This window comes from Echinops telfairi, unplaced genomic scaffold (assembly GCF_000313985.2).
Source record: "Echinops telfairi isolate 266 unplaced genomic scaffold, ASM31398v2 ScPeMD7_29;HRSCAF=101, whole genome shotgun sequence".
Lineage (NCBI taxonomy): Eukaryota > Metazoa > Chordata > Mammalia > Afrosoricida > Tenrecidae > Echinops > Echinops telfairi.
Window position 1 is genome coordinate 852,952 of NW_022103926.1, and position 16,931 is coordinate 869,882.

Sequence of the window (16,931 nt, forward strand, 5' to 3'; positions counted from 1 at the left end):
CTCCCATGTAAGGCATGGCCATTAGAAGGATGTTTGTTTACTTTTTACTTCTTTGGTTAGCAGATAACACACACACGGGTCATTGGCATGATATTAACATCACAATGCAAGTGGAAACTGCACCAGCAGCTTTACCAAGACCAGGCAGAGTTTGGCCTTGAGACAAAGCCCCCCCAGTTGACATACTGGATAGATCTAAGTGTTCCCCAGCCCAGCGTGACACCCTTGACACCAGCTTCTGGTCAGCACCCCAAGCTGCTCCAATGAGCGACCTGCCCTCGGAGTAGCTACTTCTCCTTTCCTCCCTCCTAGACCACCTAGGTACGTGGCAGGTATAGACCCCACTCCCCCACCCCCACTTGGTCACCTCCATCGTCCAACAAGAGCAAACCCCATCCCTTCTGACCTGATCCACCCGAGATCCACCTGATCTATCCCTTCAAGATCATCCACCTAACTCATGAGAACACAGGACTCTCAGCGCTCCCAGATACCAAAAGCATCCCCTGGCCTCCATCTTAACTCTACCTTGCTGTCCTGAAAGACCACAAGCTGGTAAAGCACCATGCTACCAGACACTGTCCTCAGCTGCTCCATGCAGTCCCGATTTCTCGCCTGGACAGGGTCTAACCCGCAGCTGTTCTTTTGTTGGTCTTGCTCTATCCTTCCTATACCTACTCCCTATTTTTTTTAATCAACAATTTTATCGGGACCTAATCCAACTATCATACAATTCAATAGTTCAATCATATCAAGAACAGTTGTACAAGCACTCCACAATTTTAGAACATCTTCTTGCTCATACTTCGTGTTATTAGCTCCCCATTTCCCTCCAACCTCCCCTGCCTTACCCACAAGGAACCATGAATCCAGTTACTGTCTCGATAGATTCACCCATCATAGATCTCATATACTGAAAAACATAGAGAAACAAAAAGCAAAGAGGCAAAAAGCTGACAATAGCAAAATAAAAGAGTAAAACTCAGTTGAAAAGAAAATAGAAAATATTAAAACCTAGAACAACTTTAAAATGGGTCACACGGAGATCAAATGATTTTCACCTAACTACATCTGCAATAATCCACTTTCCAATTCACTCTGTATGGAAGCAAGACTATTCACATCCCTGAACGGTGTTCAAGTTGAGCCTTTGGTAGTATAGTGGTTATGCATTGGGCTGTGATCCACCTGGTCCGCAGTTCAAAACTACCAGCAGCTCCAAGAAAGATTGGGCTTTCTACTTCTGTAAACAGCCAGAGTCTCAGGGGGTCGCTATGAGTCAACCCTAACTCAATGGCAGTGAGTTTGGGCTTATTGGTCTATTTTTCAGAAGGAATTCTTTTTTTTTTAATCGTTTTATTAGGGGCTCATACAACTCTTATCACAATCCATACATATATCAATTGTGTAAAGCACATTTGTACATTCATTGCCCTCATCGTTCTCAGAACAACCTACTCCCTATTTAAAACAGAGTTGTGTACTATTCTTATAATTCATCCTTAAGCAGGACTTCCCCAGCGGTTGGCATCCTTTCTTTTAACCTACCAATCAACACTGCTTGATCCCTTCTTTTTTTTTTTTTTTTTTTGGCTTCTTTTTCTCTTTCTTTCTCTCTCTTCTGATACTTCCTCTGCCACTTTTTGATCTCCTCCCAGCAATTAATCTAAGACTCTCCCCCAGATATTTAATAAAACTGTCTACCACCCCTCTACTACACCAACCAACAGAGTTAACTACTCCCCCAGAACCTCACCTCCCTAACACCCCTAATAGCTACACCAAGATGTCAAGGGGACAACAGAAGATATTCATACGTACACGGACCAACAAGAGAAGCAGATGCAAGTAACCGGACAGCACCCAGACCGAAATAAAATGCCTGAAATTGACAGTACCTGGAATTACCAGAAAAAGAATTTAAAGGAATGATGATTTCATTCATGTAACAGGTAAAGGAAGAGTCTGAGAGGAAAAGTGAAAAAATAGAAAAGCTAGAAACCTCAGCCCATACTGTACAATAAAATCTCCAAACAGAAACACAAAAGTCAAAGAATACAGTGGAAGAATTACCCAGTAATATATCAGAACTACGAAACAGAATTGAAGAGATGGAAACCTCGATTAGTGCGCTTGAAGACAAATCTATAGACTCCAATCTAAACGAAGAACAAAGAACACAGATTTTAAAAGAGACCCGTAAAAGCTTGATAACAGTGTGGGGCACAAGCGAGAGAAACTACCTACATCTTATAGGGATGCCAGAGAGGGAGAGACAAACAAACCCAAACCTACACAGAGTACAGTTCCAGACTTCTGCAAGCAAACTTTCTCATTGCCTGAAGGATGAAAATACAATATTCAGGAAGCCCAAAGAAGCCCAATCCGGAAAGACCCCGCAAAGGGGAACTCCCTGGCATATTGTAATCAAGATGTCTAACCTCAATGACAAGGAAAAACTTCTGAGAGCAGCCAGAGAAAAGAGAACAATTACATTCAAAGGTTAAGCAATTAGAATACATTCAGATTTCTCAGCAGAAACCAAGCAAGAAGACAGTGGAGTGACAGATACTGAGTCCTGAAGAAAAAAGAAATTAAAAAACGCTCAACCTAAAAGCGTGTACCTAGCAAAAATATCACTCAAATACAATGTAGAAATAAAGGTCGTCCAAGACAAGGAGAAAATTGAAGGAATTAACAGAAACGAGACCACCATACATCACTACCCTACAGGACAGGGTAGACCTGCCCCTGTGTTTTTTCATTTCAAATACTCAGTCTTTATGGGAGCAGACAGCCTCAATAGTCTCCCACAGAGCGGCTGCTGGGTTCAAACCACTGACCTTTCCGTTCACAGCCCAATGCTGAACCCCCGGCACCTTCAGGGTTCCTTTTGTAGCCAAGAATTGGGTTATTGTGGACTATTTGTCATCCAGAGGCCCCAGGGTGATGAAAACAGTTGAACACCCAGCTCCAAGCCAAATGGCTGTCAGTTCAAAACCCACCTGGAGGCACCTCTGAGGACAATCCCGGTCACAACCTTCAAAACCCTATGGCGTGGTTCCACTCTGCACACAGGGGGTCACCATGAGTCAGAATGGACTCAGCGACTCCTTACAATGCTGTCTCCTGTGCCTGGAAATGGTCCAGGCCTACAGTGGGGGACGCAACACAGGCATATGGATGTTCAGGTGTTGTATCTTCAGGCCCCCTGGGGCCACAGTGCACCCTCTCCATTACTGCCCTCCTCCCCCAGTACACACCTCCCTCACCCATGCGCTAGAAGGACATCCCCTCCACCATTCTGATAGCAATAGCTCTTTCCCCATCACTGCCTACAGCCTTCCCCCTATCTGCCTCCTCTGTCATGTGTAGATCCCCTGACAGGGTGGGGTAGTAGGGGAGGCTTTTAAATCGAGGACAGAAGCCTGGAAGCTGACTGGGTCTCCTGTGGTTGTTGGGTGTCATGCGGGTTCCAACTCCTAGTGACTCCATGCACAGCAGATGGAAATACCACCTGCTCCGGCTCCACCCCCACGATGGTTCTTGTGTTTGAGCCCATGTTGCAGCCACTGGGTCACTCCACCTCATCAAGGGTTGTCCGCTTTCTCGCTGCCCTTCTACATTACCAAGCATGATGTCCTTCTCCGGGGACTGGTCTCTCCTGATAACATGTCCAGCGAATGTAAGAGGAAGCCACAGCACCCTCACGTCTAAGGAGCACTTCCAAGATAGCAGCGGAACATTGTCAGGCGCTGGGTCTCCTGGGATCTTTTCCAGCTGTCTCCCACCTCACTTTGGCCCCAGAACCTCCATTTGAGGAGCAAAACAAAGTCACTGAGCAGATGATGTCTGGTGGACCTTGGGTAAGAAGGGAGCCCTGTCTACACCACAGAGTCCTTTTGAGTTGTAGCAGGGTCCATGGCAGTGAGGGAGTCTTTGGTAGGATGTGAAGACAGAGGTGGGATTATAAGAGGGACCTGGGTTACTGGGAGACTTTGGCTAGACTTCAGAAGGGTCCAGAACCCACTGGCCCAACACACTGTGTCTGGCCACGTGCACTGTTCCAGAGGAGATACTCAGCTGCCCTGAGAGTCTGAGAATCTGCTTCTTCGCAGGCCACTGCTCACTTTGTTAGCTCAGGCGAGCCAGTGCCTTAAAGGGCTGGCCAGGGCCCAGAGGGATCTGGTAGGGTGGACGTAAGGGCCGGAGAACTGGAATTGGGACAGCGCTGGAGCTGAAAGGAGAGTCAATAGGATGCCTTCAGGGTGCTGGGAATTAAGACCTCCATTTCACCATCTGGAAAATGGTCCGGACGCTGCTGCAGCGGGGTGTCCCCTGGGCAGGGTTGGTGCTGGGAGCACCCGCGGCAAAGAACTCGCTCAGCCCGCAGATCGGACGCAGGGGGCATTGGCCTTAAACTTTGCAGGGCCCGCTGGCGCGCCTCCAGAGGCAGAGACTGGCACCCCTGGCGCGGAGGCCCCTCTGGCTCGCGCGGCCCGCCTGCCTCCCTCTCTCCCGCCCGCCCCCTCTCTGCCTGCCTCCCTCCCTTCCTCCCTCCTCCCCCGCCCGTTCCCGCTCCCAGCTCCTCCTCACTGGCCCGCGCCCGCGCCCCGCGCAGCTCGGCCAGAGCGATTGAGGCTGAGCGCGCGCGTCCGCCTGGGTCTCCGGCGCTGCCCTGCCCGCCGCCCCTTTCCTCCGCCTCCCCTTCCCCTCTCCCCACCGCCCCTTTGGTGGCTCCCACGCCAACAGCATTCGCCCGCACCTCCCGCGCTCCCCGCAGCCAAGATGCCCGCGGCCCGGCCGCCCGCGCGACTCGGCGGGATCTCGCTGCTCCTGGCATTGCTCCTGGGGAGCCGGGCGGCAGCTCTGGCGGAAGGTAAGCGCCCTGATGGGCAGGCGGGACAGAGGGTAGGGCTGGGGTGCGGGTAAAGTTGCGGTGAGGCGAGCGCTGGGCGCCTGGGGTCTGAGCTGACCCGGCCAGCCGAGTACCACGCCCAGGATGGGGAGCGGGGGCGGCTGCCCACACTGGGAGCCTGGAGCCGCAGCCCCTCCGCCGGGCAGACAGAGTGTGGAGGCGGGGAGGGTTTGGGCATTGCCCTGCTGGGCTGCTGTCCTCCAGAGCTGGGAAGCGGACTCCTTTTGGCAGCTCAGAAGAGCCCATGGAAGTGGGGTCTCCTCTCCCCAGATTCCTGGGGCTCATGGCCACCGCACCAGGGGGGCTGGGCGCAAGTCCTCTCTGGGCGTGTGGGTTAGAGGGGAAGCAGGTGACCCGCCTTCCAACAGGGCTTGGGGGGAGGAGGGGACACATCCTGCCATTCTCTCCCAACCGAGGACTCCCTGCCTCCGTGGCTCAGGTTGCCTGGAGAAGGGGCCATGTCCCTCGATGATCCCCAGCGCCTCCCGGGAGCAGGACTTGGGTGTGGCTTCCAACAGAAGGCCAGGCGGTGGGTGAAGGGGGTGCGGGCATTCTGAACTTGTCAAGGGAGGGAGAGAGGAAGGCAGTGGGAATCCTGAGCCCCCTGTCCCCTTCTCCTTCTCACGACAGCCTAGCATCTCTGACAACCCTTGGAAATTGGGGGTGGGGTGGATAGAGTGCTGGCTTCACCCACCACGTGCTTTCTTGGTGGTAGAGTGGGGGGCAGGGGCCCCAAGTTTATCTGAGAATGGCCGAGCCTTTTCCCAGATCAGGGCTGCTTCCTCTCCAGCGCCAGGGTCCCCGCCTCCGCCCCCCCCCCCCGGGAAAAGTTGTGGCAGAAGGCTCTATGGGAGAGAGGTGGGTGGTGTCTGATTCACTCAAAGCTAACCCCCAGAACTGTAGGCGTTTGACCAGACCCCTGGAAGACCCAAGAGTCCTGGGGGCATTGTGGAGACCACCTGCACCTCCGGCCTGGGGACAGCAAAGGGCTTTAGCTCCCTGGAATCCCCTGCTTCCTTTGAGCTCTCTGGACTGGGTTTAGGGGACAAGCAGGACCCCTTGGCTCACCAGGGGGTTTAGAAGCAGCTGGGCACACCTGATTTCAGCACCAAAGGCTTCGGACAGCGCACGGCTTTGTGGGCCCTAGGGCTAGGTTTCTTCCCCTTCAAGTCTTTGCTTGGCCTTGAGTGCCCTCCTCAATATCCACCAGGCGGCTTTCCTCCTCGCCCCGCCCCTTCTCTTTAAATGTGGAGCCCAGAGTGGCAGAGCAAAGAATTCGCCACCTTTTGTTTAACCAGCCATATCATTACAAGAAACCCCCTCCCCATTTTATGAGGTCTTATTATTCACAAGGTACACAAGGGCTAGACGATTTCTCAGTGAAAGGGGAATGAAGGGATTTAGCTTAGGAAATAATTTCCACCACAGCATGCTCTTTCCTAATTAGGTGTCTCTTTTCAACATGGGCTTGTTGGCCTGGAACTGTGCACATACACCCCTTATTTCAACCCACCCTGTAATGAATGCACAGGAAAGGGGACCCAGAAACCACCCTGGCAGACTGCTGGCTTCTCTGAAGTGGCCCCACCAGAGAACTGCCTTCTCCAATCCACCAACCTAATGACTAGCATGAATTGTTATCCAAGTCAATTTCATGCTGAATCTTGCTTTTGTGGCTTCTAATACACAGTGTATGTGTGTTTAATTTTTTAAAGCATTTCATATTTCACTTGACGCTGTGGCTAGCCAGCATATATTTTTAATTAACTTCAGGACCCGGTCAAATTAAAAGCAATTGATGAACGACTTCAGAAGTCTGGCTATTCACGGTGTGGCTATGAATCTGATACTCTTGACTCACAAGGACTGGAAAGGAAACCTGGACAGCCAGTTCTGATGGGGGCATTTCGAGCCCAATGACCTTCTATAGTCGATGCTCTTCTTAACTTGGAGCCCGTTGTCCATGGATGTTAGATGGGGACCGTCACCCTGCTGCAAAACTAGGCTTTCTGTCTGTTTGGGGCGAGTGGACGGAGCTGGTTTTTAAACACTTAAAGGGCACTTGTTGCTGCAGCCTTCTGTGGCTCACGTGACTCTCCAGGCCATTTTGCTTTAAGGCATGAATAAGTCTAAAGTGTAACTTGTTTTTGAAGAGGCTTCTTATGGTCGAAGATGTGCACGTGGGGAATAATGGCAGGGACGTGCTGAGACTACAGAGCTGGCTTGCAATGTGAGACCTGGCCCTTTTGAATACAGAAAACCAACCCAGTGTTACTCAGCATGCCTCAAATGTGAGGCTTCCCCCATCTCTAATGGGGGTCGCTGTTAGATTCGATTATACACTCTCTTCATTCTGGGCTGCTTTATGCCACCCCCTCCCCGTGAAGTTTGGGCTGCTGCTACACGTGCCACCTTATCCCCAAACCTAAAACAACCAAACTCACTGCCATTAAGTCGATGCCAACTCATAGCAACCCTATAAGATAAGGTGGAACTGCCCCTGTGAGTTTCTGAGACTGTAACTATGTTATGGAGGTAGGAAGTCTCATCTTTCTCCTTTGAAACCACTGCTAGTGGTTTTGAACTGCTGACCTTGTGGTTAGCAGCCCAATACATATCCACTATGCCCCTAAGCTTTGCCTGTGGACATGTGGCCAGGCTAGGCATTAGGAAGAGAAGGCCGCCCTCCTTTCCTCCCCTTTCCAACAGGGAAACAAAAAGGAATTTCCTGAGTAAAGCGGTCTGCTTTCTGTTTGTTCCGTAGTCCTTCCCCCATAACTAGAGAAAAAGGTGTTTCCTGAGCAAAATGGCCTGTTTTCTGTTTGTTTCCCCGCTCTCAAATGCATCCCTGCAAGCTGTTTGAAAAAGCTCAATATATAAGCATTCCCATTGGATGCACTGGTAATTTCTGCAACACGCTGGGCAGGATGTCCACTAGGCGGCGCCCAAAGCTATAGCTGAAGCTGGAGGGCAGAAAGAAGGTGTGTGCAAGTGCCAATAGGCCAGAGGAGGGGAGCAGCGGTCAGTGGAGGTGACCTCTCCATCCTCTCTACCATCCCTTTGGTGCTTAGTAATACACTTGATTCCTATTTCTCAAAGGAAAGTCACGGAGGGGGGTCCCTGGGTTCATGCAGCGGAAGCTGGGGGTGGGGGGTGGGGGGTGGAGATGGATAAAGGGCATATCAAGCCTTCACGAAAGATATTTCTAGAAGACAGAGGAAAAAGGTCTTGGTTATACAGCGGGTGAGTCCTGCTATTGCACCAGATAAAAAAAATACCAGTGAAACAGTGGTGTTTGGGGTCTTGGGACCTTGACTGAGCTGGACCCTGGAATTAAATGTAAAGAGTTCGAGAAATGAGTGTGGTAACTTTTAAAAGAAGAGCGATCTGGGTGCTGGGCCCAGCTCTCTTGCTTATGAACGTGGGGCCTGCAGCGAGGGGATTTTCTCTAAGCCTCCACTTGACCATCTGTGGAATAGGAGGGGGTTGGGGGGGGGAGGGGAGTGATGTGAGTTTATGTGTGCAATGAATATGTGAAGCAATGTACAGGAAGCACCTGACACGTAGTAGGTGTTCATGTAGCCCTGACTTCCTTTCCTGCCCTGATTCCTGAAGAACAAAAGGCCTTTGTTCTCTGAGTAGGCACCAAACAAAGCAAAGCTTGCAGCTGGTGTGAGCAGCTGTTGGTATATGGGTCTGGATAATTTAGGCTAAAGTGAAGGGGGTTGTGTTAGGTCAGGTTCTCGAGATACGAGATTTATATCAAGACATGGCTTAGACAGTTGTAGGAATAAGTATGTCCAGTCTGGGGCAAATGAGGCTCTCCCGATTCGTGGAAGCTGATGAACAGGAAGCAGTCTGATGAACCAGAGGCAGCATGGGGCACAGGCTGGTGGCTGCAGAGGTCCCAAGTTGGCTGAATGAATCCACCATCAATAGCCCACTGAAGGCTCTTGGGATCGGCAGGCAATATAAAAGGAGATCGAAGAGCCAGAACAGGGTGGTGAAGCAGAGACAGCAGGGAGCTCAGGTTGGTAGATATAGAAGTCCAAAGTCGGCCAAATGAATCCACTGTCAGCTCCTGGGATCATCAGGCTAAGCAACGGGAGATCAAGGAGTCAGACGCAAGATCCAGCACCAGCACAAAGTGAAGGGCCAAAGAGGATTAGGCTCTCCTAATTCTTGTTCTCTTATATAAAAAGGCTTATGAAACTAAGGAGATGTCATCAGGCTACAACACAATTGATAGGCTTGAGCTCCACCCCTTCCCTTACCCAGGAGTCTCATTGACGTAACCCCTAACCATCACAAGGATGGCTGCAGGGTGGTGAGCAGCTTTTGGGGGCCAGTGGGGATTTGGTGCAAATTCCAAATGCTCAGACCATGTCTCTGCAGACTGCATCTCTTTGGTACCACTCGTAAATTCATGGTCCCAGAGACATAAGGGTTGCTAGGGGTTATGTAAGTGGTCAGACAGAATACCCAGGAAGAGTGTCTTTTGGGAAAGGATAGTCCCTTCTTCATCAAATGCGTGCATTCCTCCAACATTTACTGAGCCCTCCCGCCCCTGTGGCAGGCCCTGTGCTGGAGCTACAGAGTGATAGGATGCAGTTCTGACCTTGACTGTGGCAGCCTCGCCAGTGGGATCTGTAGGTGAGCCACAGTTCCTGGGTCTTGGGGTTAGTGCTCCCTGAGCCCCCTGCTAACCTACAGGTTGGGTGTTTCTTCCGTGCAGTACCGCAGAAGAAAGGCCTGGCAACCTGCTTCTGGGAAGGGAAACTTCCAAGAGAAACGTTGGAGTTCTTCTCTTCTGTGACTTAAGAGGTTTTTCCATGAGTGTTGGGCTGGACTCCTTGGCCACCAAGGGGAGTTGTGTTCAATCCTCTCCCTCAGGGTCGTCAGTGAAGGCTGCCCAGAGCTGACCCTGGAGGCCTCTGGTGGTCTCAGCAGCCAGAGGTCCGGTGGCTACCAGGTGACAGAGAGGCTCCTGAGGAAGACTTCCCCCTGAGGACACAGTAGACCCAGAGGAAGAGGCACAGGTGTAAGAAATGAAAACATGACTGGCCCTGCCTGGCCTGCCCAGGACTCTGTGAGGACCACCAATGCTTGGCATGGCATCAAGGCACTCTTCTCCACAGGCAGCCAGGCCAGCTCAGTGAATGCTGGGTAAACGCCCCTGTACCAGCACAGGGGATATTTGCAGTACTTCCATAAAGGCAGGCTGAAGGTGGGGGCAGGGGTGGGAGTGGCCTGCTTTGGGGCAAGGGTAAGAGCAGGGTGAGCTGGAGAGAGGTCTGTGCCCCAGAGTGATGTTATGGACCAGAACATGGCAGGGACCTTGCCTGAGCAAAGAAGACAGTATGTGCGGAGTGTCGCTGCTCTTCAGAGCCCTGGGGGCTAAGTGTTTTGTGTAGATCTGTTTGGTAAATCCACACAAAGCCGTCTCCAAAGGATAGGCGGGGCGCTTCACACCCTTTTATAGGTTGGGGAAACTGAGGCAGGGAGAGGTTAAACAAAGCCATGAAGCAGCGGTCATCTGCCTTCAAAATCCAGGCCTGCATCAGAACCTGTTAGCACTATGTCCCATGATGGCCTCCACGACCTTCCCCTCCCCCGGCCCCTTGTACAGATCAGAGTGCTGTAGGAAGGAACATAGCATGTTGGATAGGATATGTGCCCATAGTAAGCATCATCTGGTAGGGCTTGTTCCAGTGCTCCCAGTCTGTTTTGACTTGCCGTGTTAGATGGGAGTCTCCTATCTATCTTGCCCTGTTTTCAAGAACGTGTGCGAACTTGGTCCTTGGGTCAATGCTGCCCTCTGTATCTCAAAGGTGGATGATTCTAAGGTGTGCGTACCTCCCTAGTGTGGCCATTCTTCCCCTAGACTCATCTGTTGTTTGGCTGAGAATTGAGCAAAGGTCAGAAGGGAGGAGGAAAGGAAACAGGAAACGCAGGGGCAAAGTGGAAGAAGTGATGCTTCATGGTGGGGATGGCCCTCATGCCGGAAGCACAATGTATGTGAGCTGTTGAAGAGAACATGGATCTGCCCTGCAGAAGGCGCCAACTTCATAATAAATTTCTTAATAGAGTGTGAGTGACTGTGCCTGCCTCACAGTAAGCAGTCGATAAAAAGTTTCCATTCCTGGTTTTATTCCCCACCTGATAAAACTCCTATTCATCCTTCAAAACCCCACTGCCTTTTCTCCTTTGACAACTTCCCTGGTCTCCCACTTCTCTATTCCACTTTGGGATCCCACCACATTGTACTCCTCTATTACAGTACTGCAGCACTACTGACTCAGAGAGACCCAATAGGATGGAGTAGAACTTCCCCTGTGGGTTTCTGAGACTATCAATCTTTATTGTGAGTAGGAAGCCTCTTCCTTCTCCCAGCTGGTGGCTTCAAACTGCTGACCTTGCAGTTAACAGTCCAACGTAAATCCATTACACCACCAGGGCGTCTATAAAACTGCTTAGTAAGGTAAAAAAGAGATGGATGGACACCATGGCTGTAGCAATAGGCTCAAACAGAGAAATGATTGTGCGGATGGCTCAAGCCCAGGCAGTGTTTTGTCCTGTTGTACATGGGTCTGCTATGAGTCAGAAGGGAGTCAGCGGCCCCTTACAACAATATTATATCACTGTGGAATCACTGCGGGGTGTGGGAAACCAAGTGAGGCTTGTATGTGTCTGCCTATAGAAAGAGATTTCGATCTAGAGATGCCTCACACAGCTGTAGCCATGGGCAAGTCCAATCTGGCTCAAGTCCGTGGGTCAGGTATCAGCTGGAGGCTTCTGACTTAAGTAGCTGCGGAAACTGACAAACAGGAAGTCGGAAGGTGAGGCAGGAAGACCACAGACTGGTGGAGGCCTAGCTGAATGAATCTGAGGTCGGCAGTCTGCTGAAGGCTGCTGGGATTGGCAGGCGATGGTACAGGAGGTCAAAGCCCGGGTGCAGGATGCAGATACAGATGTAGGTGAGCTAGCTTCTGCACAATCCATGCTGAGTCGGCCACACCCTGAATGAAACCTCCTTCCATCGAAGCAAGGCTGTGAACAAAGTAAGGAGGTGGTGCTGTGCCCTATTCTCCCCACACGGCCTGACTGCTTCACAGAAGATCCCATCATGGAGTTGGCCACACCATGCTGCATCGTAACATGGGAGACTCCTGGCTCTCTCCAGTTGACATCAAACCTACCTATCACACGTGGGCTATCAATTTAACATGTCTCCCTTATTCTAGCCATCAAACACTGCCCATTGAAGCCACCAATCAATCTTGCTCACCTGTACCTGCCTGGGCCTACCGAACCCCTGCCCGCATGCTCAACTGCTTTGTAAACCTCAACTGAATTTCCTTCTATCTTCATCTTCCTTGTGGATGGTGGCGTGGGAGTCCTCCCACAGCTGTGTGGTCTGACACAACCCGTACAGGTCTCGATTCCTCATCTGAAAAATGGGGTTCATAACAGTGCCCTACCTATTGTGGAGAACAAAATCAATAAGGCAATCAATGTGAAATCACAGAGGAACATGCGAGGAGGAGGCCGAGAGAGACGACGACGAAGATGGAGGAGAGAACAGAGCGCTTCTAAAGAGAGAAACGATGGAAGCACCAGGTATGCCACGCAGTCCGTCACACCTGACAACATCTCTCTTTCCAAAGGGATGTGGACCTCAATTCTCCACTCTGCAAAGGATTCCTGGTGACACAATTGGGCCAGCATTGGACCATGAACTGAAAGGTCAATGGTTCAAACCTACCAGCTGCTCATAGGGAAAAAAACCCAAAACTCAACTTGCTGCCATCAAATAGAGTGGAATGGAATGGAATGGAATAGAATAGAATAGAGTGTAATAGGTGCCCCTACAAAATAGAGTAGAATTGCCCCTGTTGGGTTTCCAATACTGTAACTCTTGACATGAGTAGAAAGCCCTGAATTTCTCCCAAGGAGTGGGTGGTGGTTTCAAACTCCTGACCTTGGGGTTAGCAGCCCAATGCATAACCATGATGCCACCCAGCCTCCTCATCGTAGGGAGAAAGTTGGGGCTAGCTGACCAGCCCCATAAAACTGTACAGCCTGGAAAACGACTCGGGGTTAGTGTGAGTCAGAATTGACTCGAGGGTAGTGGGTTACCCACTTTGTGGCTTGACACCTTTCAGCATGGAAACTTCTGGGCCCAGCATCGGCTGTTGAATCCCCCTTCTCCTAGAACCTTGGCTGCTGAAAAAACACCAGCAAACTCCCAGCTGAAAATGAAGCAAGTCTGGCAGACTTAGGAGGAACCCTGGCTTCCATCAGAACCCCCCAAGTGTGAGTCTTACTTAGCTCTTGTCAGCTGTGTGACCTTGTTCACCCTGAGCTGGCATGGCCTTTTTGTAGGGCTGAGGCCCATACAGTACCCACTTCCTCAGGGTGATGGGATAAGATGATATACATGTTCTGCAAAAAGAAATAAACAAGGGGCCCTTCCTGGAGGCTCTTTTTTTTTAATTAAACATTTTATTAGGGACTCCTACAACTGTTATCGCAATCCATACACACATCAATTGTGTAAAGCGCATTTGTACATCATTCTCAAAACATTTTCTCTCCACTTACACCTCCGACATTAGGTCCTCATTTTTCCCCTCCCTCCCCGCTCCCCCCTCCCTCATGAGCCCTTGATAGTTTATAAATTGGTATTTTGTCATATCTTGCCCTGTCCGACGTCTCCCTTCACCCACTTTTCGGTTGTCTGTCCCCCAGGGAGGAGGTCACATATAGTTCCTTGTAATCGGTTCCCTCTTTCCTACCCACTCTCCCCTTGACCCTCCCTGTTTCGCCACTCACACCACTGGTCCTGTAGGGCTCATCCGCCCTGGATTCCCTGGATGTTCAGTTCCTATCTGTACCAGTGTACACCTGGAGGCTCTTATAGGAATCAAATACTAACAGTTCTCTAGAGGCAGTGGTCCTATGGTCCTGTGGTCCGTCCAACACCAGTCCACCACTAGAGGCTTTGGTATTGCTTTGCTGCTGAACAGAGGTCAGTGGATGTCCAGACTGAGAGATGAGGAAAAGGCCTGGCAATCTACTTCCCTCGCAAAACGAGCCAAAGGTCCAGCTCTATTGTGTATAGAGGTTGTTGTGAGTCGGGCCAATTGGGTGTCAGCTGACAAGAGCAGCAGCAGCAGTTCTGTGGGCTTCCCCCTGTCTGCAGCCCTATGTCCCTCACCCCCACCCCCACCCTCACCCCCAATAGAGTCATTGTCTTGAGGAAATATACTCAGCTGCAAGGACAGAGTTACTCAAAGTCACATAAGGGTGGCAGAGCCAGGACTCGAAACCCGGACTCTGGCCTCCTGTGCCCATTTTTCTGTGGGTTCCCCTCTCTCCCTAAGCCTGGGTTCTAGAGCACGAGGAGGGGTGGCCACAAACATTGGGAAGGCATCTGTGTCCATTAAGCCAACGACTTCCATTCTCCAAATAAAGCCTTTCTTTCTGTGGCCATGGCAGCGACTATTACAAGGAGCCTTAATATAGGCTGACATTGAGCCACAACCACCACCCCACCCCACCCTACACCCTGCTGACTTGGCACCTGGATCTTTGGCACCTGGATCTTCGAGGCACTGGTGGCCAATCTTGCACCTGGGAATGCTGCCATCCAAGCAGATGGCTGGAGTCAAACAGACAGGAGTGAACCATGGGGGCTCTGGGAGGCCCTGATCCCAGGCCAGGGACCCTTCTTGTGCTTCCAGGCTCTCATTGTGAGTCTTAGACATTCGCCAGTTGAGAAACCCAGCTCCGATCTTATATAGGGACAGCCAAGGGAGAGTAGAATAAGGCATAGAAAATGGGGTCATGTAAACCTGGAGCAAGTAGCTGGGCAGCAACATGACCCATGGGGCTGGAGGTGAGTGTGAGGTAGGGGGCACAGGATCTGGAGCAGGAAGTTGTGGGGCAGGGGTGAGCATGTGTCTCTTGGGTAAGGTGACCAGACGTCCCGCTTTTGGCGGGACAGTCCTGATTTTTAACAATTTTTCCCGTGTCCCATGGTGTTTTTAAAAAGTCCCAATTTTTGGAACGAATGCACGACAAGCTGGGGTAGGCATTTTTCGGCTGCCATGTGGGTGTTTCACCAGGATATGAGTTTTATCAATGGTGTCCCGCTTTAGCAATGTTAAAATCCGGTCGCTTTACTCTTGGGTGGTCTTGCTGATTCCCAGTTTGTGGCTTTGTGTGTGACCAAGCTTAGAGCAATATGTTGATCAGTTCAGGATTCAAAAAGGGCGCACCAGCCAAAGACCAAGAGCCTCACTGGACCCTCGGGAGTCCCAGGCGATCATGCGATCTTGGCCAAGCAAGAAGCCAAATCCAACCCACTGTCCTCAAGCCTATTCCAACTAATTAACAATCCCTAGAACAGGGTGGAACTGCACCAGAGGGCTCCCGAGACTGCTCATCTTTACTGCGGATGACCTCATCTCTCTGATGGTTAGCTGCCCAAGCCTTAGCTCACTGCACCGCAAGGGCTCACTGGCCCCTTAACTCTGAGATGGTTGGAAGGTGGGTGACGATTAGTTGTTGTTAGTCTGAACTGCGTCTAAGACTATCCCAGCAGAGCTGGCTTTCCAGAATGAAAACGTATTCTCATCTAGTTCAGAGCTGACTTGATGGCAGTGAGTCTGAACTTAAAGGGGAGCCCTGGTGGTGGAGTGGCTGTGTGCTGGGCTATCTATTGGAAACCACCAGCCACGCCTCGGAGAAAGAGGAGGCTCTTGATTCCCATAAAGAGTCACAGTCTTGGAGCCCCACCGGCGCCGTTTTACCCTGTCCTGGGTGAGAGAGTATAAGAAGCAAAACCAAACAGCAAGCATTTAAAGAGAAAGCCCAAACTTCACACCAACGGCACAGATTTGACTGAGGACAAAGCTCATTTAGGGTTAGAGTAGGGGCAGCTGAGCATAGGAGGAAACAGTATGTATGTTAGGCATTGATGCTGTGGAGCTGATTCTGACTCAGGGCGACCCCCACGTGTTACCAAGTAGGACTGAGTGGCACAGGGTTTCCTGGCTGCCCTCTTTCTGGATGCAGATTGCCAGGCCTGCCTTACACAGGGCAGCCAGTTGCTAGTTGCTTTTGAATGGCCAACTTCTTGGGTAGTAGCTACATGCCACTCAGGGATGAACGAGTTGCCAGTCAACTCTGACGTGAGGTGACCCCAGGAATGCCCAGGGAGAGCTGTGTGCCAAAAGAATTCTTCCAATGACGGTGATGGGCATTGGAAAGAGGGTCTAAAAGCCAAGCTGGGAGAGGAAAGATGCTTCAATTTAGAGTGCCCCAAACCCTTCTTCCCACCCAAGAAAGATTTATCTGGGAAAATGTGGGCATATTTAGATGCAATAATGGTGGTTGGTGGGAAAGACTAGCTATCTTCTTTAACCGGCCAAGGATGTTCCAAGCATGGTCTTAGTAGCACATGCTCAAAGCCAAACCAAACTCACTGCCATTAAGTTGATGCCAACCCATAGCAACGCTATAGGACAGGGTAGAACTGCCTGTGCTCTTCTGAGACTGATTCTTTCCAGGAGCAGAAAACCCCATCTATCCCCCACCGGGGCAGCTGGTGGTTTCAAATGGCTGACCTTGTGGTTAGCAGCCCAATACATAACTGCTGTGCTACCAGGGCTTTCTATAATTAGGTGATTCATGGAAAGGACCTACGTAAGTGTTCAGAAGAATGTATCCATGAGGAACTTCCTAGTAGTGGGGGGCTCAGCACTGGATTAAAGGTAAGGCCTAGGGTTGCAGGGACATCACTAAAGGGGTTGGTCAGAGGTGGGTTGACACCGTCATACTCACTCACTGCCAACTCATAGCAACCCTGTGGGACTGAGCAGCAGTGCCCCTGTGGGTTTCTGAGAGTGTCACTCTTTACAGGAGTAGAAAGGGGTGGGGCACCAAAAGGACTATACAATTTTTGTACCACATTTTAGCCAAAATTGATTCCTGTTATTAGTTCTAA

The 16,931-nt window shown here is 50.8% G+C and overlaps 1 protein-coding gene across 1 annotated transcript in view; it reads left to right on the forward strand.

Annotated features, from left to right (window-relative positions):
• Positions 1-4,636: 4,636 nt before the first annotated feature.
• The window catches only part of SEZ6L (seizure related 6 homolog like), a 222,260-nt gene continuing 209,965 nt past the window's right edge, over positions 4,637-16,931 (forward strand). Inside the window, exon 1 of the mRNA XM_045289538.1 lies at positions 4,637-4,879. Coding sequence (XP_045145473.1) covers positions 4,789-4,879 — 91 coding nt within the window. The 5' untranslated portion in view covers positions 4,637-4,788. The remainder of the gene's footprint in view (positions 4,880-16,931) is intronic.